This window comes from Monodelphis domestica, chromosome 4 (genome assembly GCF_027887165.1).
Source record: "Monodelphis domestica isolate mMonDom1 chromosome 4, mMonDom1.pri, whole genome shotgun sequence".
Lineage (NCBI taxonomy): Eukaryota > Metazoa > Chordata > Mammalia > Didelphimorphia > Didelphidae > Monodelphis > Monodelphis domestica.
In genome coordinates, this window is record NC_077230.1 from 308,933,729 (window position 1) to 308,956,918 (window position 23,190).

Genomic DNA, 23,190 nt, shown 5'->3' on the forward strand with positions numbered 1-23,190 from the left:
TTACATAGGCCTTGAAAGAATTTATATTGAAGAACTTATATTTGTATAGGGATAAGACAATAGAGGAGAACACTGCAGACAGAGGAAACAAAATAACTGTATTTAATTCAGTAACCATCTGTTAAATAATCAGTAAGTCAGTAAACTTAGAGTAAGTGCCTACTATTTGCCAGGCAATGAGCTAGGGATACAAAGAAAGATTAAAGAGATTTTTTTGCTTTCAAGTTACTCACAACTTAGAAGATAACATATTAAAAAAAACCAAAAAGCCTAATGAGGAAGGGTGTAGGAAGAAACAGGATGAAAGGGCAACGATGAAGGTCCAGAGAAAGAAAGCCAGTCAAGAAATGATGAGATGGCTTCCCCGGGCACTCTTTTGTCAGAGGAGCTCTTCACTATGTACCCTCAACCCTCTCCAGTCAGAGGGAGGAAAAGGATTCAGGGTGGGGGATAAATAGTTGTAAACTTTAGAGTTGATATGATCTTGCAGGATGAGGAGATTATAGTAAGGACACAGATGAAGTCCAGAAGAATGTGACCATGTGGGAAATTATGAGATGGATGTCTTGGGTGCCATTCTTAAATGTCTTACCTACATTGTGCTGGTTGCTGGGGAAATAAAAGCAAGAATTTAATAGAACCTTGCCTTAAGGAGCTTATAATCTTCTGGATCATACAACAGTACATAGCTGTATGAAAGATAATTTGAGAAAGATAGCACTAAGTAGGGAAATAAATGAAGACATCAAATTGGTCAGCATTATTTCATAGCATTCAGTTTCTATGTAGTGATTTCCATTTATAGCCTTATAATTATGTAAATTGTTTTCCTTTTTCTACTTGCTTCACATTATATCATACCATTTTTCTTTGTATTCTTCATACTCATCATATATTAATGCCATAATTTTTCTAGTCATTGCCTTATCAATGAATATCCTCTTTTTTTACAGTAATCTCTCATTACCCAGTGCTACTATACTTGGTATATTTGGTATATTTGGAACCTTTCTTTTTCATTATTGACCTCCTTAGGGTATATGCTTAGCAGCATGGTTAAAAGGCTTTGGACATTTTAGTCTCCTCTTATCATTTCATTTGTCTTTTAAGGATGTTTAGCCAATTTACAGCTCTATCTTCTTTCACATCCTCTCGAAAATAAACTATTACCATCTTATGTCATCCAATTATACTAGTCCTATGTTCAGAAACCTTTAGTAGTTTTCCACTAGTTTCCAACATTATTGCATACATCACTACCTTCTAGGAAATCCAAATGACTTATCGTTTCCCTCTTTCTCTACCTTTTCCCTTCAACTTTATTCTGCATCCTATCCCCTACCCAAACTTGGAAATGTCTCCATCTTTCTGTTTTGAAATACTTCTCTTACTTTGAAGTATCCAGATCATTTTCCATCTCTTCCCTGAACTCTTGTCTGATCTTACAAGCTATAGGTGAATTTACCTTCTTCAAATTTCTCATACCACTCTGTTAGCTCAGTGACTCATTCAAGCATTGAATTTGGAGTCAGAAAGAATCAGGCCTCAGACACTCAGTACCTATGTGAATAGTCAAGTCACTGAATCTTTCTCTGCCTCAGTTTCTCATTTTACAAATAGGAAACTATTCTTGTTTGTAAAATGAGGATATTAACAGTTGGGTTGTGAAGAACTCTTTTTGAATCTTAAAGCCCTATCTAAATTCTAACTATCTACTAATAAAGACCTCAGAAATTAGATTAACATCATGACAATTAAGAGATACTCAATATATAGAACATTTTTCACACTTTAAAGTAATATATAAATGCCTTAATGATGAGATTGTAGTTATGAAGACCAAAAGAGTGTAGCCAGGGACTAGCTAAATGCTACCTATATATTCTTCTCTTTCAGGGATGTTAATAATGTGGGTGGGTGTGTGGGATCCAAAATACTCCTCCCCCCTAATATTCTTTATGTCCTTTCACAGCATCTGGCACATAATAAGAAAGAGCTTACTAAATGCTTTTTAGTTGAATCAGATACATGTGAGTGATCCGCATTTTTGAAACATCAAATTAAAGAGGGATTCATTGTATACATCTTGGCCAAGGAGGACAGAATTAAAAGCAAAGGATAGAATGAGTAAAGAAGCAAATTTGAGTTCTTCACAAAGAAAATCTAACAATTAGACCTATCCAAAAGTATACCTGGCAGCTTTAAGAGAGTCTCCTTTAATCATGGGGCTGCATGACTTTGTAGAATATATTGTAGAGTAAGGATGTCAGACATATGGCCACAGGACACAAAATAAGATTAAAATGAAATTTGGAGGAGCAGGTGAATGGCTTGATGAATAGAGAGCCAGGCCTGGAGGCAGGAGGCCCTGAGTTCAACTTTAGCCTCAGACCATTCCTAGTTATGTGACCTAGCTGATCAAGTCACTTAACCCCAACTACCTAGCCCTTACTAGTTTGTTTTTTTTCCCCTTAGAATCAATATTTGGAATCAATTCTAAAATGAAAGGGAAGGGTTTTTTAATGTAATTGGAAAAGATTTAACAAGACAGATAATGACAGTAAAACAAATATTATTTATTTGTGTTTTTCTAAGTTAATATGCAACCTACAGATATATTTATATAGTTTGATAGACCTGTTGGGGGGGGGGGGGCTGGGGTTTTTTTTTACCGAGTTGGACAGCACTTTTATAGGGGATTCTTACTACAACCTTGTATATAGATTTTCTATTTTTACATAAATTGAGAATATTTCAATTGTTTTAGTGTCCAATACAATATTGATTACCACTGTTATTATTTTTTAATTAAGGCCTGGCCTTAGAGTCAGGAAGACTTTGTTTCAAGTCTAGTCTCCAACACACTTAGCTCTGTATCTCTGGTCAAGTAATATAACCTTTTTGTGTCCCTCAAAATATATGTTGCAGAACAGTTGCTGATCAGAATCATTTGAGGGAGTTTTCTCTGTAGGAGTTCCCTTCAGCAATGAAATCAGAGGCCTGGTCATATTCTCTTATATCCTTTTAAAGAACTAATTAGTTTCCTTAGATAATCTATATTCCTATAATTTATGTTCATGAAACATGCATAAGAGAATGTCTTTCAAATGATATGGAACATGAAATAAAATTCTCAAGCCTAGAACATTTTGTCTTATTTAGTATCCTTGTCATAGAATTCCAGAGTAGGGACATTAACCTCAAAAGTTGTTTCTGTTATCAGATATTTGTTCTTCTCCATAAAAATTTGCTTAATTTCAAAAAATAGAATACATGTATTCACATTTTCTAGATGCCTGAGCAAAATTGGATTTATTGGAATTTTAATTATAATTAATTTATTGTATACAGGAGAGGAGGTACAAAATATTCATTTAGATTACTAAAATGAGGTGGTATGCTACTTTTTTCTGTTGTGTGTGTATGTGTATGTACATGCTGACTTGTTTCATTTTTAAAATAAACTCTAGGCCTGAGATTCTACAAGGTTATCTACCTTATTGTGAAAAAAACAGAGTTTTTAATAGTCATCCTTCTGGAGCTTATTTGTCTTCAAAGTGTTTATTTTCAAAAGAATCTTTAATATGAGATCCAGATCCCTTGAAATTTTAAGGAAATTTTATGCTTCCACATAGAAGAGTTAAAGAATTGTGTCAGATAGAGAGACTTGGCATCTCTCCATAGACATTCAGTCTCAAAGTTAAGTATTTCCTCTGATGAAAATAATTATTTAATACTAGGAGTAATTTATACTTTTTTAATACTACTTCAGTTTTCCCCACCCTTTTTAATAAGCTTTAATGTCTCCCACCCCGAAGGAAGGAAGGAAGGAAGGAAGGAAGGAAGGAAGGAAGGAAGGAAGGAAGGAAGGAAGGAAGGAAGGAAGGAAGGAAGGAAGGAAGGAAGGAAGAAAAGCAGCAAGCAAGCAAGAGAGGGGGAAAATTCTGGAAATGATTTTAAAACTTTATTTTGAAACACACCTCTCAGTCAGTTGAGTTCAAACCAAGCATTTGTACATCAGACTTCATTTCACCATCTGTTACTAGATCTTACTGAAATAAAAATTATATCCCCTCTATTTTTTACTCTTCTTAAAAAAAAAACGCAAGATTTTTACATTAAGGAAAACTGACAGTCACTGTAGGCACTGAGACTTGTTTCATTTTGCTTCATATTAGTTCTTTAATAACAATCAAAACAGACACAATTTAGGGTGTCACTTAGAAGATTTTGGTTTTTGTTTTTTCATTTTTCCTTTATTGTTTTCTTTATCTCATCTGTGTCATGTCTTATTTTTTCATTTGAAGCCCTGGTATTCATATACAGATAGGAGCATACTATATGAATCTCTATGTGTTATTTTAAAACATTAATTAGTTTGGGAAATACATTGATACATTAGTATTATACAATTTCATTAATATACATGAACTGGGGTTCCAAAAACCATACTCATTATATAAATAACTTTAGTTCATTGCAGTCAAAACTGAATTCAAATTCTTGATCATTTAATTACTTAGCTATGTGGACCATAGGCAAATTATTTATCCTCTCGAACCTTAGGTTCCTCATCTGCAAAATGTGGATATAATATGCCCTATCTAACCCCACAAGACTGTATAAAGATCAAACTAAATAATTTATAGGGAAAGAAAATTCTCTGTAAACCTTAAGGTATTATATAAATAAAATTACATATAAGCAGGTATGATCATAAGTAACTGATCATGTCATAAACTAGGACAGTCATGAAGAAGCATGATATTGGGGGGAAAAACTTTGAATTTAGAGACAAAAGATCTGGAGCTTAGTTCTGGTTCTGCCAGTTGCTTCATATGTGACCTTTGGCAAATAGCTTCACATTTCTCATCCATAAAATAAAGACCTTGAGCTAGATTATGTCCAATATCCTTCCCAGCCTTGACATTCTATGATTCTATTCCTAAATGATATATAAAGTTCCTTTTAGGCTTATAAATCCTTTTTTTTTTCAGAGTAGTTTTGTGCAGGTGCAGGTGCAGAGTAGTTTTGAGATTGAGTAGTTTGGGAGCCAAGAAGACTTGACTGATATCAATCCTCAATACTTATTGTCTGTATGACTGAGCCATTGGTTTCCTCATCTATAAAACTGAGAGAACACCTAACTAATAGAGTTGTTGTGAGGATGAAATAAGAAACTATATATAAAGCACTTTACAAACCATAAATCATTATATGCATGTCTGTTTTGACTATTTAGTTTTTTAAAGCCCGAGTCATAATATTATACACATGACAACCTTTATCATATAAGTTCCAGAGTTAATCTTCTTGAAGAGAAATATATGTATTATAATCCAAATTTACTCAATTACTGTATTACTCCATGAGAGTATATTAGGGGGTACAGACGGACAGACAGACAGACAGACAGAGACAGAGACAGACAGACAGAGAGACAAAGACAGAGAGAGAGAGAGAGATTCAGGCTACAAAAGAAAAATGAAATACATACCACAGTGACTTGAAAGAGTTCATTTTCTTCTCAGCTCTTCTTAAAAAGAAACATATAATAGGAAAAATAAACCTATTTTGTCTTAAGTGAAGCTAGAATAAAAATTAAAAATGTCAATAAGGGATTTCTATTCCCTAATTCCAGTTTTAAAAGGTATTTTTCTTCTTTTTAAATGGCAAGCATGGATATTATTCTTTTGCCTTCACCAACCATTGGGCTTTGTATTGACCCTCTCCTCTACCCTCCTCCCCGTCTTATAAGGATGAGGTTCTAAAAATTCTTTTCAGCCACAGAAAACAAAAGGAAATTGTGCTAGCTCTTCCTCTTCAGTATAATTTTTCCTCCCTGTTTGTTTATAACTTTGCAGTTCTTCCTCTTTACTCATTCGCCCAATATTTTCAGGTCATATATATTTCTTCTAATATATAAAGTTCCTAGAGGCTTCAGTTTCAGGTATTTATGAATATGAAATAAAATGGAATAGCTTTGCTATTTTTACTTTTGTCTTCAAATATTTTTAAAAGCTGAAAAACCACATTAAACTCTGGCAGCTTCCTGGGGGATAAAAGCTAGATTTATTTCATGAAGGTTATCAGATCAGTACTTTTATAAAGAACTGCCCAACATGCACACATGCATGCACATACCTCTCTACATCATTTACAAAAGTGTAAGAAAATTACTCAACTTATTTTTGAGCATGTATTAATGCTTTAGCAGTTATGATGTCATTTTAGAAATGTAATCCAAACAATTTTTTCCACTTTAAACATTATTTTATTTGGTCATTTCCAAACATTATTCATTGGAAACAAAGATCATTTTCTTTTCTTTCCCCCCCCCCCCCCCTTCCCACCACCTCTCCCATAGCTGACGCACGATTCCACTGGGTATCACATGTGTTCTTGGTTCGAACCCATTTCCATGTTGTTGGTATTTGTATTAGAGTGTTCATTTAGAGTCTCTCCTCAGTCGTATCCCCTTCCCCCCTTTAGTCAAGCAGTTGCTTTTCCTCGGTGTTTTTACTCCCATATCCAAATAATTTTTTTCTAAAGTAAAAAAAAATGTTTTATTCATAACCGACTGTTTAGTGTTTCCCTCAATACCTTAGCCTTCTTATACATTTGTGATGGTGTGTACAAATCCACCAAAATAACAGATAATAGAAAGCAATTTTTAAAGACACAGATTTTCTTGCTTTATTACTAACTGCAAAAATCTTCAAAATCTTCAAGTTTATTGTACAGAGTTGCTTCCTTTATACTTCATTACATTTAGGATGTTACTGTGGATACTCTCTTCATGGATCCAAATCAAGATACCTTGACAGGTTAGTCAGGAGTCTTCTTGAGTTTATGTGTAGAATTTTTTAAAGCATCATTTGGGGGTCATCTTTCCAGTAATGAGCCTCTAAATTTAGGTTGGTTTTTGGGCAGAGGCACAAAATCTCTTTCTTGATTTATATAAGAAGTTTATTTCCAAATAACAAATGGGAAGGAGAGAAATTATATTGAGGAATACACCTCATCCATGAGGCTCATGGGAGGTAGGAAGGGGTCTGGCATATAGTTGTCACTTAATAAATATTTACTGATTTATTTCTATTGTGAGTTGCATCCAGAGTATGCACTTCACTAATATAGCTTTCAAGAACTCAAGATCATCACTACTTTATGTTTAGGACTTTTGCAGACATTTAGCTATAGCAGAAGAGACAACCTGCCTTTCTAATCTTATTAAACATGTCTCCTTTTTGGGGTTGTGGACAGATGAGGAAGAGCTCTTAATGCCACATGGAGTAGTTTGTATTTGACTTCTGAAGTAATAGCAAACTGTTGCAGTTTTGTAAGTAGCAGACCAATATGGTCAAACTTGAGGAAAATCATTCTGACAACTACATAGAGTGAATACTGGAGTGTAGGGTACAGATCAATTCACCTCACTGAAGAATATGGATGAGAGGTAATGAAGACTAGATGGAGGAGGGTGACAGAATGAGTGTAAAGAATGGAACAGATGCAGAGGAGAACAGAAAAATGACAAGATCTCCCAAACCATATCCTGAGAACCCAAAAGAGATATCTTTCCCCAAGTCACACAGGTGGAATAAATAGTAAAGCCAGGATTTGTACTCTAACCCTTTGAATGCAACTTTGGCACATTGTCCACCCTGTCATGCTATTTTTCTTCAACATTTACTTTATATAAGATACTCTGCTAGACCTAGGGGTAGAGATAAAGGTGGAGGAATTATAGATCCTTCCTTCATGGAGTTTATAGTTCATACATCATGATATAATTGAAAGCTTGCTGCTTTTGAAGTCAGAAAACCAAAATTCTCCTCTCATTTTAGGTTTTCAAGTACAAGATGGATGACCATTTGTGTAATAAATTATAGTGAGGATTCCACTTGGGTATGGATTTAACTAAGTGAATGCCAAGGTCCTTGTCAACCCTGTTGTTTTTGGTTCTCTGGATAAAATTCCTTGCTTCCTTACACTCTTTTGACGTTGAACAAATTCTTTTCCTTCACTTGGCTTCAGATTCCTCTAAGGAAGAAGTTGAGCTGTTGATATCTATGGGTTATTTCTCCTGTTAGATCTTTGTGAAGAGAAGCTATATTCATTTTTTATCACCTTAGTGCCCAACAGAATAGGCAGTTTAATACATTTCAGTGCATTAAGTTGAATATTTCCATATTGTTCAAATATCTACCCAATTTAATTTTCACTAACATATACAAGTTATTAATCTCCCTAAGCCCCACCAATATTGAGTTTTATCATTTTATATATTTCTAATTTGATAGATTATAAGTAGCATAAATAAATACAAAATGGTTCTAAGAAGGAATGATTAGTAATGGGGTGGAGGAGGTGGGTCAGAGTATAAGGAAGTTTTGTATATGTAGCATATATAGTGTCTAAGCTGAGGTTTGCAGCAAGATGAAGATTCTGAGATATTTAGAGTTGAAAAATGAGTATGTTTCAGGTACTTATGGAGAGCACCACCTATGTGAAGGTAAGGATAAAGAAGGTGAAAATAATTCATTCAGAAAATAACAATTCAGGCCAATTGGATATTGAATATTTGAGAAGTGAACTAAAGTAAGTATAAAAGATAAGTTGTAACCAAACTGTAGAGGATTTTAAATTTGAGACTGAATGCTTTAAAATATATAAGAGGGAACCATTGAACATTTTTTTTAGTAGAGGGACTAATATCACATTTACTCTTTATTTTGTAGGTGTTTACAAAATAGATTATAAATGGAACAGTCTAGAAACTGAAAACAGGGAGCTTAATTAGGAAGTACTTGCAGTAGTATAACCAAGAGGTTATATGAGGGTTCCCACTAAGACTGTGGCTACAGGAACAGAGAGTAAAGGAGAGTTGTAAAAATATAAAAGTAGATTTGGCAAGAAATGACACCTGGTTATAAATCAGGGATAAGTAATGGGAAGAATCAAGGATAACTGTGATTTTAAACCTAATGATTAGAAGAAGGTGTTATTACCTCCAATAAAAATGGGAAATTTGATGGAGAGATGAATTCATGCAAAGAAGTAATAAATCTCATTTTCTACTTGTCTTCAAAGTGCCCATGGGTCCATCTTGGAAAAGATGTCCAGCATGAAGTTAGTAGTATGGAGAGGGAATTCAGTAGAAAGATTAGGGCTGGATATATAGATTTCAAAGTCATCTATCTGGAGATGATAATTGAACCCATGTAAGGGTATAGAGATAAAGGAAGCTGGCAAAGTACAAAGCTTTAGGAGATACACTCAGTGAAGGGACAGGATGTAGACATACTCAGTAAAAGAGATAAAGAAAGAATAAAGAGAAAGAGAAGACCAGAAGACAGCAAGCCAGTCAGTCAAGCAGTAATCATCTGTTAAATGCCTACTATGTGCCAAGCACTAGGGATATAAAGGCAAGTGGCATTCCCTAGCCTTGAGGATCTCATAATATAATGGAGTGAACAACATGCAAATTACTATAAGAAGCTATATACAGGATAAATAGGGAATAATAGGTCATAAACAGTAGAATTAAGGATTTGGAAAAGCTAACTATAAAAGGCAGAGTTTTAGCTGGGACTTGAGGAAAGCCTGGGAAGCCAAGAGTTGGAGATAGAGAGGGGGACAGCCAGGAAAAATGGTAGAAGTCAGGCGATGAAGTGTCTTCTTTGAGGAACAGGAAGGAAGCCAGTGTCACTGGATCATAACCTTCTTAGGGGATGGGAGATGTCAAAAGGTAGGGCAGATTATTAAAATCTTTAAATACCAAATAGAGAATTTGAATTTTAAAAGAGTCTGGAGTTGATGGGAACCACTGGACTGTTTTGAGTAGGGATATGACATAGTTGTGTCTATACTTCAGAAAAAAAAATCACTTTTAACAGTTCATTGGAGGAGGATGGGAAGAGACTTATAGCAAGTATACCAATCAGCTGGCTACTGTAAGAGTCCAAATGTGAAGAGAATAGGGTCTGTTCCCTACTGTACTGTAGGTGGCAGTATCAGAGAAGAGTAGGGGCCATATGAGAGAAATATAACAAATGGAAAATCAGGAAGCCTATAGGGTGAATGAGAAAATGAAAAGTCAGGTGTAATACCCAGCTTTCATTCCTAGGGACCTGAGAAGATGGTAAGTCCTTCAATAGTAACAGGGAAATTCAGTTATGGACATGTTGGTTTTAAGATGTCTTTGTGCCATGAAGTTTGAAAAAGTCTGATAGGCAGTTGGATATGTTAGCTGAGGTCAACAGAGAAGTTAGGGCTGGATAAGTGATTTTGAAATTCATCAGCAAAGTCAAGAAATAATTGAACCCATAGGAGCTGGTAAGATAATTGAGTGAAGAAGGATAGAGAGTGAAGAAAGAAAGACTTAGGGCAGAATCCTGAGACACCCATATTTGGGGAACCTGACCTGGATGAAGATCCAGCAAAGGAGATAGTCATATAAGTAGAAGAAGAATAAGAAGTGAGTAGAGTACTGAAAAACTAGGAAGAAAAAGGTTTAAAGAAGAGGATTGATCTATTGTGTCACAAGCTACAGAGTGGTCAAGAATGATGAGGGTTAAGAAAAGCCCATTAGTTTTGGAAATAAAGAGATCATTGGTAACTTTATAGAGAGTAGTGTTGATCAAATGATCTAGGTTAGAAGTCAGTACTGATTGAGTGGTTTATGTTAGAGGAGGGAGAAGAGAGGAAGTGGAGCTACCTATTGTAGATTACCTTCCCAAATTTAGCCAGAAGAGATATGGGTTGATAGTTATCAGGGATGTAGGAATCAAGCAAGGGTTTTTTGAGAATAAGCGAGAATAGGAACTATAGATAAAAATGAAGCAACTAGAATACAGGGAATGACTGAAGGTAAATCAGAGTATGGAAGAAAGAGATTTACTAGAAAAACAAAGGTGGAATGAAATTATTTGTCCTTGTTGAAAAGTTGGCCTTGACTTCAGACTCTTCATCATGTGAAATGGGTGGATAAATTAGTGGCAAAAGACCTATGGTGATATGAGATCAAGAAGGGAGATTAGGACATAGTCAACAGTATCAAAAGGTGCTTCAGTGTTCGTGATTTAGTGGATTAATGATTAGAAATTAGTGATTTAGTGATTAGTGGAATTAGTGATAAGAAAAGGGCATCAGATTTAGCAGGTAAGGATCATTAGTGGGGGAGGTGTGTGTGAGGAACTATAGTTCCTTGCCTTGGCAATTAGAAGGAGCTGCTCTCTTCTGTGGCTGTGAACTATAACTTGATTTTGAGAAGGAAAACTGAAACCCCATCTTTGGAGGTTCCTTTCTCACTGGAAGAAAACACCTGAAAGAAGATTCATTCATACTTGCTGCTTTACCAACTTTGCCTGAAAGGAAGATTACCTGAAGACTCTGTATGTTTGGGCTCTGCGGTTTTACCTCAGAGCCAGACTCAACTTTGAGTGAGCGCTTCCATCTTGGGCTAATTCTTAGCAATTTTGGAGACAACTCCTGAAGCAAATAATCAAACAACTGAGGATCTAGTCAGCTAGATCAGTTAGTTTTTTGTGGGAATATTAGTTAGTGACAGGCATCTTAGTGTAACAAGTCCCAACAAGTCCATCTTGCGATGGGTGGAATATTAGGTTTCTTTTAATGCTAGATCATCCCTTTGTTTTGATCCTCATATTCTACCTTTGATTTATATATAGATATTTTTCTATAAGATAGTTTCTAATACTTTGTGTGTGCTTGTCCAGTGAAGAAAGACTCAGTCTGCCTTCCCTTCACAAAAGTGAACTGGGATACTCTGTAGACAGCAAACTAATTCCCTATCTCAAGTATCATCATCTATCCACATTATTTTTTCAGTTAGCAATTTTAGTGGGGTGTATATGCCCAGAAGCAATGTTGTAGCAGGTTGAAAAGTAGGAAGTGAGGAAATTAGTTCATTTAAAAAAAAAAAGGAGAAATATATGGAGACAGTTTTAGGAAGCCAAGATTGAAGTGAACATTTTTTATGTTTGCTTTGTTTTTGAAAGATGTGAGAGCTCTAACCATCTTTCTAGACAGCAGCAAATTGCCAGTAGTTGTAAAGCAATTTAAAATGAGAGGGAAAGTGAGAAAGCTTTTGATGAATTTTGCCAAGGAGGAAGATAAGTGATTAAAGGTTAAAGGTAGGAAACAATGCATAATCAAATTACCTTTTGCCAATCATCTTTCTTGACTTCTCAGTAACATTTGATGCAGTTGATCACTTTCTGGACACTTTCTTCTCTAGGTATGATGTTGCATTGTCTTAGTACTCCTATCTCTCTCACTGCTTCTTCTCAGTTTTCTTTGCAAAGCCTTTTTTAGGTCATGCTCACTTAACATGAATATCCTTCAAAGCTCTATCCTTGGTCTTCTTTATATACTATCTCACTTGGTGATCACAAACTTCTGTGAGTTCAGTTGCATTTATATATTCAGCCTTAATCTTTCTCTTAACTTACATTCTGGCATCACCCAACTTTCTTTCAAACATCCCAAACTAGATGTCCCCTAGGCATCTCAAACTCATTGTTTCCAAAACAAAATTTAATATCTTACTATATTGCTAAAACTTAACCTCTTCTGAAATTCCATATTATTGTTAATGAAAACACCAGTCCTCTCAGTACCTCAGACTTGCAAGCTCAGTTTCACATTCTGTTGCCAAGTTATTTCTACCTTCACTAAATTTCTCAAACCCCAAACTCCCTTTCTGTTCACTCACGTAGTATCTACCACCTGAGTTGAGGCCCTCATCTTCTCACATCTGGATCACAGCAATAGACTTGTAGCTGGTCTCCTTAAATCAGAGTCTCTTCTCTCATCCAGTACATCCTCCACTCAGCTGCCAAAGTGATTTTTCTAAAATAAAGATGTACCTCTCCCTCCTTCCACAACCACCCCCATACAGCTCCGTATTCAGAAAATTCCAGTAGCTACCTGTTACCTTCAGGATCCTATATAATAAATCTTCTGTTTCACATTTAAAGCCCTTAACAACATGCCTCTTTCTATTTGAGACTTTTTCTAGTTGTGGGATCCTGGATAAGTTATTTGACTTCTCTCAGCCTTTTTCCTTATCTTCAAAATGAGGATAATAATGGAATCAACCTTACAAAAAATAAGAAAACATATTTCCAACCTTTAAGCATTATATGAATTCTAGTTATTATTAGCTGTTAAAAAATTAAAATAATGGTGTTAGGATGCCATGTAATAGAAGATGATTTAAGAGGCCTCTTGCTTATGTCAAAAATTAAGCCATGTATTTCTAAGTAAATAGGACTTGTCCAGTGAAATTTTGACTGGATCCTTAAATCAGTTTGGTTTCTTTGGTCATTTCTTGTTTCCTCCTCCTATTGTAACATTTAAATGCCTTGAGTGCAGGAACTGTTTTAATGTTTTGTTTTTATTTTTGTGTCCAGTACTAATAGTGTGCTCTGCAGATAGTTCTTAGTAAAAGTTTACAAATTGAATTGAAATTCTCTCTTTAATTTAGCATCTGTTTATGAAATACCTACTATCACTGTTATGTTTTGTTCACTTTTAGAAAAATGAATAAGATTATGTCTGGGATTTATATTCAGAGTAGCTTCTTGAGGATATCATAGAATCAGTACAGATTTGGCATAATCTGCTGATAAATCATGTTCATAGTGACCCAGAGGTATTCCCCAAATCCCATAATTTCTTTTAAATCATTAGAAAGGTAAAATTATGTGGAGTATGGTTTTAATATTATGTATTTCTCTATTTTCAAAAGATTCAGTTATGATAACCATGTGGCAACTCTTAATCATCCAGACATTACAATAATCAGAATATTTTATTTTCTAGCCATTCTAAATAGTAATTTACTATATTTTTTTGTTTTTTACATAAAGTATAAAAATGATCATTTAGATTTTTTCTGGATTGGGACTCCAAAGACCAGTATCATTGATTTGGGAGTGGAATTTTTACAGAGAGCCCACCTATGCCACAATATTTATATGTGTATATAAAACAATGTACCAAAACAGTGCCTAACATAAACACATATGTACATTTAAACACATGTATGTGAATCATCATCAAATTTGAAATGATTTGAAATAAAATTATATGTGGAAGTTTAGAAGACCCATCCAACTAACACATTTCAATTGTTCAAGGTCAATTTAGCTAGGACAGTAAAACATATTCATACTGTTAAGCTACTATTGCTTCTTTAATCATGCTCTGATTTGTTTTTTTTTTCCATTTAGGAATGGCAAAATTCAATTCAGAAGAATGCAGGACTAGCTTTTATTGAGCTCATCAATGAAGGAAGGTAATTAATTTAAGTTTTGGGACAGGAAGTCATTTTATATTGTATTCCACTGGGTGACTATATCTTTTAACTATCTGCTTCAAAAAGACTCAAAGCACATTGTAACTTAAATAAGAGTTACCATATAGGTATCTGGCTACGTTATATTTATTTTATTAAAATATAAAATGTTGGACTTATTCATTTACCAAAAATCCTTACATAAAGCAAAAGAACCAGAAAGGTTTATGAAGCTTATTTGAGATTTGAGCCACTATCTCAGAGAAGCAAGTTTTTTTACTCAGAAGATCAAGAGAGTCCAATCTGTAAACCCATCTGCCACTCCATCTGTTTGGGGAGCATAGTGTTTACAGAATACTTCCTCATTCTTTTATAAGATCATATGAAATAATTTTATCTGAATGCTTCAGATTCTTGTATACTCAAACATGCAGAATATTAAATTGCTATACCATAAAGTTGATCAACTAGAATAGAATACTTATCCTATAGTTTTGTTCCTATCCTAGCTTCTGTCATTTTTTTTGCCCTTATTTTCCATTGCTTTATTTACAGTTGACTAGTAATGGACTTTCTTTGGCTTATTTGGCAACAGACATATCAAAACAGATGTACCTTTCTCTTCTATGATATACATGACTTCCTTTAAGTCAGAGACTGATTTTATTTTTACAACATACTTTAAAAAAATTAAAATGAACATACCCAAAATTACTGATCTTCCTGGAAAAAAACTGCCTTGCTGAAAAGTTATTTTCAATTGTTCTTCTCTTATTCATTATACTCTGAACTATTCCTTTTAAACTCATTATACTATTTAATAGGTTAAACAAGCTCCTCTATTTAATGTAATGAGTAAAAAAGGTTTGGTGAAGATAAATTCTCTTTGTACACTAACAGTAACTTCATATTGCTACTGAAATCTTAAATTATTTTTCGTTGGCAAATGATTTAAGTTATTATTGTATTCATAGATTAATAACTTCAGTCAAAGTTATACATAACATATTTTAGTTTTGAGCTAAGAATTCAGGCCCCTTGACTTACTGAACTATATTAATTCTTTTGACTTGAATAAGTAGGATACATTGTCCTCAGGACTTTAGTTTCTTTACCTGTTAAATATAGAAGTAAGACTAGATGATCTCTAAGATTTCCTCCAGTTCATAATTCCATGACTTTAGAAGAGGCACCTACAGCTTAAAAAAAGTGAGATTTCATAGGTTTTCAAAACTAGTGTTATTTCTTTGAAATCAGTACATTTCTTAATACCTATTGCTAAAAAGAAGAGGTGGTAAATGTATGTAAATAATGAAATGGGCTATTTTTTAGAAGTGGGAGTGGTGGTACACAGGAAAAAGGAGAGGTATAGGAGTGTATGCTTTGAATTATTTCTTTACAAAACACAAAAATTGGTTACCAGGACACATATGTTAATAAATATTGTGATGCTTTTGACCCTCTACAGCAAACATTTCTATAAAAAATGAAATCAAGAAAAAAAGGAGAAAAAGCCCTGAAAAACATGCATTAGTCTCAAACTGCTAAGCTATAGATTTCCTTAAAATCCCTGCAATGTAATCTTTCCTTAACCTTCTGTTGTAGTTCAGGGCAGGTAGAGAATGGAAAACTGAAATCCCTTGATATTTTGTGACAATATTATTTTTCCCAATGATTTCAACCACTACTATTTCCCTCCCCCAACAGTGCTAACAAGTAACAGAAATTATTATCTTGACTTTGATTTTCAGTCTCTTTCCTGACCTTGGAGTAAAATGATAATAAGATGTTTCCAAACTTTTTACATATAATATCTGATTCAGTCTTCACAATTACTTTTTTTTTTTTAACTCTTACCTTCTGTCTTAGAATTAATACTGTGTATTGGCTCTGAGGCAGAAGAGTAGTAAGGGCTAGACAATGGGGATTAAGTGACTTGCCCAAGGTCACACAGTTGGGAAGTGTCTGAGCCAGATTTGAATCTAGGACCTCCCATTGCTAGGCCTGACTCTCAATCCACTGAGCCACCCAGCTGCCCCCCACAATTACCTCTTGATAGAATAGTTACTTTGGGTGATATTATCCCTATTTTACAAATAAAATTGACACTCTGGGATGTTAAACAAATTGTACATAGTAAAATTAATAATGTTTGAAATAGGATCTAAAACTATGTCTCTTCTAAACTCTAGGCCTTGCTCTCTTCCCAATATCCCATGCTACCTCTAACCCCTTACTACATGTAGCAATCACTTCCATTGCCAAATCTCGGGTAGTCTCATCCTCCTCAAAATTCTCCCAATCATAAGAAAATCACTATCATAAGTCAATCCAATTGTTACTTCTAGTTAATTTTTTTAACTCTCTCAGTGATCTTAGTTCTGGCCTTTGAAGCAACATAAAAATCTACTCTCTTTTTATTGAGGTCACTTCAAGTATATGCAGGCAATCATCATGTCTTCCCCTTAGTCCTTCCTTCAAGCTGAACTTTTTTCAGATTCTTGAACTAAAAATATCATTTCTAAGCTATAATTTCTAAGCTATTAGATTAGATTTCTTAGCAATTTGTATCATTCTCTTATTTCAAACTGACCTTATTATATGTTTGGCTAAAATCCTCGGAATTTTGTAAGAACCTCTACAAAGCTTTTTTTCATGCTGTATATGTACCCTTTTGTTAACCCTTAAACTGATGGCACAGAATTCTTTTTTAATATTGTAGTCTAAATTCATCTGAGAAGTGCCAGGTAACCCTTTATTCTCAATCTATACAGGAGAGAATAAGTTCTGGTAGATATTTTTTTTATTTCATCCTTACAAGGAATTACCTATATTCGCAGGTCTATCAAAATTGATGCAAATTGGCAATGTAAAGCCTTAAAGAATTGCCTAGGAAACTAAGATGTTAAGCAACTTGTTCATGGTCACACAACCATTATGTGTCCAAGATGGGCTATTGGCTCAAGGTTATCCCCTCTAGTCACTTGTGAATACTGTTTCTCATCTGGGAAGTAATTGAAAAAATTAAAAGATTAAGTTTTAATGAAATGATTGTTTCTCAACTGAGTTCCAGCCTAAAAAAATTTCAGAGAACTCTATCATTTGAATATTAAACTGTAGTTAATATATTTAACCATGGCAATATGTGAAAGGTAGAAGCATTAAAATCAGTTTCTGTGGAGAAAGCATTTATACCATTTAAATGAGTCTTTTATACTTCTAAATTAAACAGTTTCATATAAACCCACATAAATTATCAGAACATGAAGACCTACTCGGTTTCTATCCAGGAAGGGCTTTTTTTATTTTTTTACAAACAGTTCTGTTTCAAAAATAGACCATCAGAAGATAAGAATCTATTGCATTCATTCTCTTTCATGGGCTAGCCCACATTAATTCATGTTTCAGTAATGCTGGTGCTAGATTAGCTGTTTGTTAAGTAGCAATTTTATCTCCAAGCTAGGTTAGAATCTCCTTAAGGGAAAGAATCATGTCTTCTACTCCTTTCTATATCTTTATACTTCCTGATGTAGAATTGTTGTTTACTATATGTTAACAGCTCCACTTTTATAGACTTGCAGAATTTAATAGTTGGAAAGGATCTCTAGAAATTTTCTTTTCTCATCTTATTTCACAAATGAAGTGATGATCCAGAGAACATAAGTAATTTGATTATAAAGGTCACATAACCTTTGAGACAACTTATCAGACATAGAGCCTATCAGAACTGGACTTATAACTCAGATTGGTTTGTGTTCTTTTAATCTCTTACTATCATAAATCTGGCTCATGAATTCTAGGCCCAAAATATGATATTCGACAATTTTCTGCATAAATAGCACAAAATTCTCTCTAATATACGAAAAAGTACATCTTCTTTCATCTGAGGTTTTCAAAGATTTAAATGGTATATGAGCTAAAAATACATTTTCTCTACTCTTCAGATTCAATCATTAGTGCTTTAGAGGGGATAAAGATAATCTTTAAGTGGAAATTGTTATAAATAATTATCCTACTTAACATCTAAATTTATGAATATAATTCATCAATCATGGCTAGAGAATATAATTGTGTAGTTGTCAACAATTAACAGGACAAAAACAGTTGATGAATGTGCAGTTGAATTGAAATATTCCCTAGGACAGCCAGAAATTAGAAATTGGATCATTTAAAGGAATCTAACAAAGGATCTTTGTAATTAAAACAAAGCTAGGTTAATGAGGTATAAAATTACTTATAACCTCTATGTAATAATGGACCTACTTAAAATTATTAAAACAAGAGTTAAATAATTAGAAGAATTTAAAAGACTTAAATTGTAACATTCAGGTAACCAGTTTAACAAATAAAAATTAAATTGGATTAAATTATCTAAAAAGAACCTTTTTCAGGGCAAGGGGAAGAATACAGGAAAAGATATTACATTCATACATTTTTAATTTTATACAATTTTTAACTTTAAAATCTTGTTCAATAATGACAAATAGAAACTTGGTCACTTTTGTGTTTTATTTAAGTATTTCTGGATTTAATTTGAAACGGAAAACTATTGTAAGCATATAAATAAGGACCTTACCACTTCTACTACCCAGCTTCTTTCTTCTTTTTGAGATAGTCTAGTCCCTGTCCCTAAAATTGCAAATTTCATGTCTTTCATTTCATAATTAATTTCATTCTAGGGAATAATATGATTTTAATATAGATATAAAATGTTTTAAAAATCAAGAAATGTATGCTTTTAAAAATCATTTATTTGAAATTTGAATTTTAGATCCATTTTTATGCCATTCAAAGATTTATGTGATATGGCATAAATATGTACATATATATCTTTATATTGCATAGATTTGACTGAAAATATATTTAGTTTCCTTAAGTGGCCTGTGTGTATATCCCAAAAGCCTTAGAGAAGTTTTAAACTTTAATAGCTTTCATAAATACATACACATATATTTAATATTTGCATATACATTTTAAATAAGACATATGACCAGAAAGGGTGAGTCATTTACATGGCAGAAGTTATATCAAATATCAAGTGTCTGGAGCAAGATTTTTATGATATTGGGGAAATTTCTTGTGAATGATTTTGGGGGAGGACATGAAGAAGAAAAAGATTATGACCAGGAATGAAAATGCTTCTTAATTTGAATAAGTGAAAGGCGTAGTCATATCTATTGTAATGAGGGACTGTCCTAGAAGGATGTTCGATGTTGCAACCCACCTAGGAACTCCTCAGGGTCAATTAAGCACCAAACCCTTGGTTTATGGAAACAAAGTTTATTTTAATAAAAGGAATAAGGGAAACTGGTAGATATGACCCTAACACTCTTCAAACTACCTCCACCCAGCTCCTAAGTTCCCTGCTTAAGGGGAGTCTTCTGTTCTTCTCTGGGCCCTGCCTACAGGTCCCTGTCCTACCTAAAACCCTTTCCCCAAGCTATCTGACTGATCCTAATCTTCCCACCAGTAATTAGTAAAGAAAGGGGGGTAAAAAAACCTGGGTTTGGCTTTTATACTAAGTAACCAAAGTTATAGATGGAAAACTTTGGATTAACTTAGCCAATAGAAAATCAGGCAGCTGGACCACTGGCAGATGATGTTTAGACTCAAGGAAATTTGGTTTTCTACAAATCCTCTACCTGGATGCCAAAGATTTCTCCAGGAAATCCTAACTTTCCAGGGAGAATCTCTCAGAGCAAAAACCCCTCCTTCAACTTGAGATTGTAGGCAGAGAGACAAAACCCACTTCTAGCTCAGATCAAATCCAAAAAGAAAGTGAAGTTCAGTTGATTTTCAGTTCAAACTCCCACAGTTCCTTTTCCTACCCAGAATCCTCTTCCAGGACTTATCTCAAAATTCCCTTCTTGCAGCTAACCCCAGAAAACCAGACCATCCCTAACTTATATTCCTACACTATGATATTACAGAAATATCAAAGTATCTAATTTTTAAATATATTCATAGAGATTGGGATATATAAAGTTATGATTTGACAAATGTAATCAATAAATGCATTGTATTTAATAAAAAGAGCCTTGAAATCATGAGACACTTAAAATTATTCAGTATTAATGAATTTTATATTAATTTAGGACATATCTTAAGGGACATAAATAGGCAATTTTCAGTCAAAGAAATCAAAACCATTAATAAGCACATGAAAAAGTGTTCTAAATCTCTTATAATCAGAGAGATTCAAATCAAAATAACTCTGAGGTATAACCTCAAACCTAGCAGATTGGCTAACATGACAGCAACGGAAAGTAATGAATGCTGGAGAGGATGTGGCAAAGTTGGGACATTAATGCATTGCTGGTGGAGTTGTGATCTGATCCAACCAATCTGGAGGGAAATTTGGAATTATGCCCAAAGTGCTCTAAAAGACTGTCTGCCCTTTGATCCAGCCATAGCACTGCTGGGTTTGTACCCCCAAGAGATAATAAGGAAAAATACATATTCAAGAATATTCGTAGCTGTGCTCTTTGTAGTGGCAAAAAATTGGAAAATGAGGGGATGCCCTTCATTTGGGGAGTGGCTGAACAAATTGTGGTATATGTTGGTGATGGAATACTATTGTGCTCAAAGGAATAATAAAGTGGAGGAATTCCATGGAGACTGGAACAACCCCCAGGAATTGAGGCAGAGTGAGAGGAGTAGAACCAGAAAAGCATTATACACAGAGACTGATACACTGTGGTACAATCTAATGTAATGGACTTCTCCATTAGTGGCAACGCAGTGTTCTGGAACAACCCAGAGGAATCTATGAGAAAGAACACTATCCACATTTAGAGGAAAAAACAATGGGAGTAGAGACACAGAAGAAAAACACTGCTTGATTACATGGGTCATGGGGATATGGCTGGGGATGTAGACTCTAAATGAACATCCTAATGCAAACACCAACAACATGGAAATGGGTTCTGATCAAGGACACATGTAATACCCACTGGAATTGTGCATCAGCTATGGGAGGGGTGGGGGAATGGGAGGGAGGAATAGAATATAATATTTGTAACCAAGGAATAATGTTTGAAATTAACCAAATTAAAAAAAAATTAGAACATATCTTAATCTTACCCTTTAATGTACCTAAACAATAGCATATATTTATACAGCATTTTAAGGTTCACAATTTATTTTCTTCACAATACTATGACCAAAATAGTACACATGTTCTGAGCTCAGAGTGAAGTAATTTTCAGAAAGTCATATAGCTCTTAAAATATCAGAACTGTCATTTGAGTCTACATTTTCTGACTTCAAATTCATTATTTTTTCTGATGATCCATGCAGCTTTCTCTTCATTCAGTCAGTCAGCAAGCGCATCAAGCATTAGGTATTTATTATGTGGTGACTACTATGAATGTCCACCATACTGCCTAGGGAGAGTCAAACCAGACCAAGTCAGTAAACAGGGCAGGTTAATGCATCCATGCCAGTTAGTATTGATATTGAGCCTGTGAATATCTTCTTTACTTCCAACCTGAGTGAGATATGGAATCCCACTCTCCAGGAAAGAAAGGGGGAAAAGGACTAGAAAGTAGCACAACATTCTAGGATTAAAGGACAGCCAGCTATTGAAATAAACTTCTGGTTTGTCTTCCTGCCTCAGGCTTCTCCCAGCTCTAGCCCATCTTCTGCACAGCTATGAAAATGATTTTCCTAAAGTGCAGATCTGTTCCTGTCACCCACCCCTAAACACCATTCAATAAATTATTGGCCTTCTGTAACCTCCAGGATCAAGGATTTGTATTCTTATCTTTGACTTCTAAAGCCCTTTATAAAATGACCCCTTCCAACTTTTCCAATCTTTTTATAATCTTCTCTCTTCCATATCCTCAGTGATCCAGTGACACTGGCCTCCTTGCTCTTCCTCACATAAAACACTCCATCCCCTGATTCTGTACCTTTTCTCTTTCCCAGAATGCTTTTTCTCCTTGTCTCCCCATGTTGACTTTCCTGTCTTCTTTCAGGACAATACTACTTTCTACAAGAACTTTTTCCTTCTCCCCACTGCCCCCACCATGGCTAAAGCTTTTCCTCTGTTCATTATCTGAAATTTATCCTATATGCATTGTAGGTACAATTATTTGCAAGTTATCTTCTACATTAAATTCCAAGCTCCTTGAAAACAAGTAATGTTTTTGCTTTTCTTTGTACTGCCTGTTCTTTGCATAGTCCCTGGCACATAGTTGTCTTAAAAAATAAAATAAGGGAAGTTTTGTGCCCCTGAGGGAAGTTTGTACCCCAAGGTATGGAGAGGGGGATAGAGAAGAGAACCCCCTTCCACACCTAAAGTGGGGTTCAGGGGAGATACAGATGTAACGGATTGGCTCAGAGAGAGGAGAGGGAGTTTGAAGATTGTCCCCCTTCTGCCTTCCCTCCTTAGCTACTCTCCCCAATTCACTCTTGTCCCTCTTGTCCCCCCTCCACTACTGGAGACCAAATGGTCTCCCCATGATCCATTCACTCACACTCAGCTTGGGTAACAGATAACTTTTAATGTTAACTCAATCAGATAATACAAAAAGAATAATGGGCAGGGAACAATGGGAAAAGGAAAGTGGGGAAAGGGAGTCCCTGTCTCTATCTAAACCCTTTCCCCTCACTCCTCCAGTTTGTGGGGAACTCAGGCCTTGGCAGCCTGAGCCCTCTGAGAGAAAGTCAGATTGACTCACTCCTGGGCAACAGAAGCTGAGGTAAAGTTGGCTCAGGTTTCTCTTCAGAAGTCCCTTCAATTGGGAAGTATTGGGGGTTTCCAGTCACCGTAAGGAAAAAGTCTTTTCCCCACCTCCTCTCTTCGGTGTCTCAAGACCCAGGGACCCTCACTGCTCTACCAGCCAGAGTCTTCTCTC

At 34.8% G+C, this 23,190-nt stretch overlaps 1 protein-coding gene across 9 annotated transcripts in view; it reads left to right on the top strand.

Annotated features, from left to right (window-relative positions):
• The window catches only part of NBEA (neurobeachin), an 829,579-nt gene that overhangs the window by 432,382 nt on the left and 374,007 nt on the right, over positions 1-23,190 (top strand). For all 9 annotated transcript variants that reach the window (XM_056794740.1, XM_056794741.1, XM_056794743.1 and 6 more), the window contains one exon: positions 14,265-14,329. In XM_056794740.1, the coding sequence (XP_056650718.1) occupies positions 14,265-14,329 (65 nt within the window). The remainder of the gene's footprint in view (positions 1-14,264; positions 14,330-23,190) is intronic.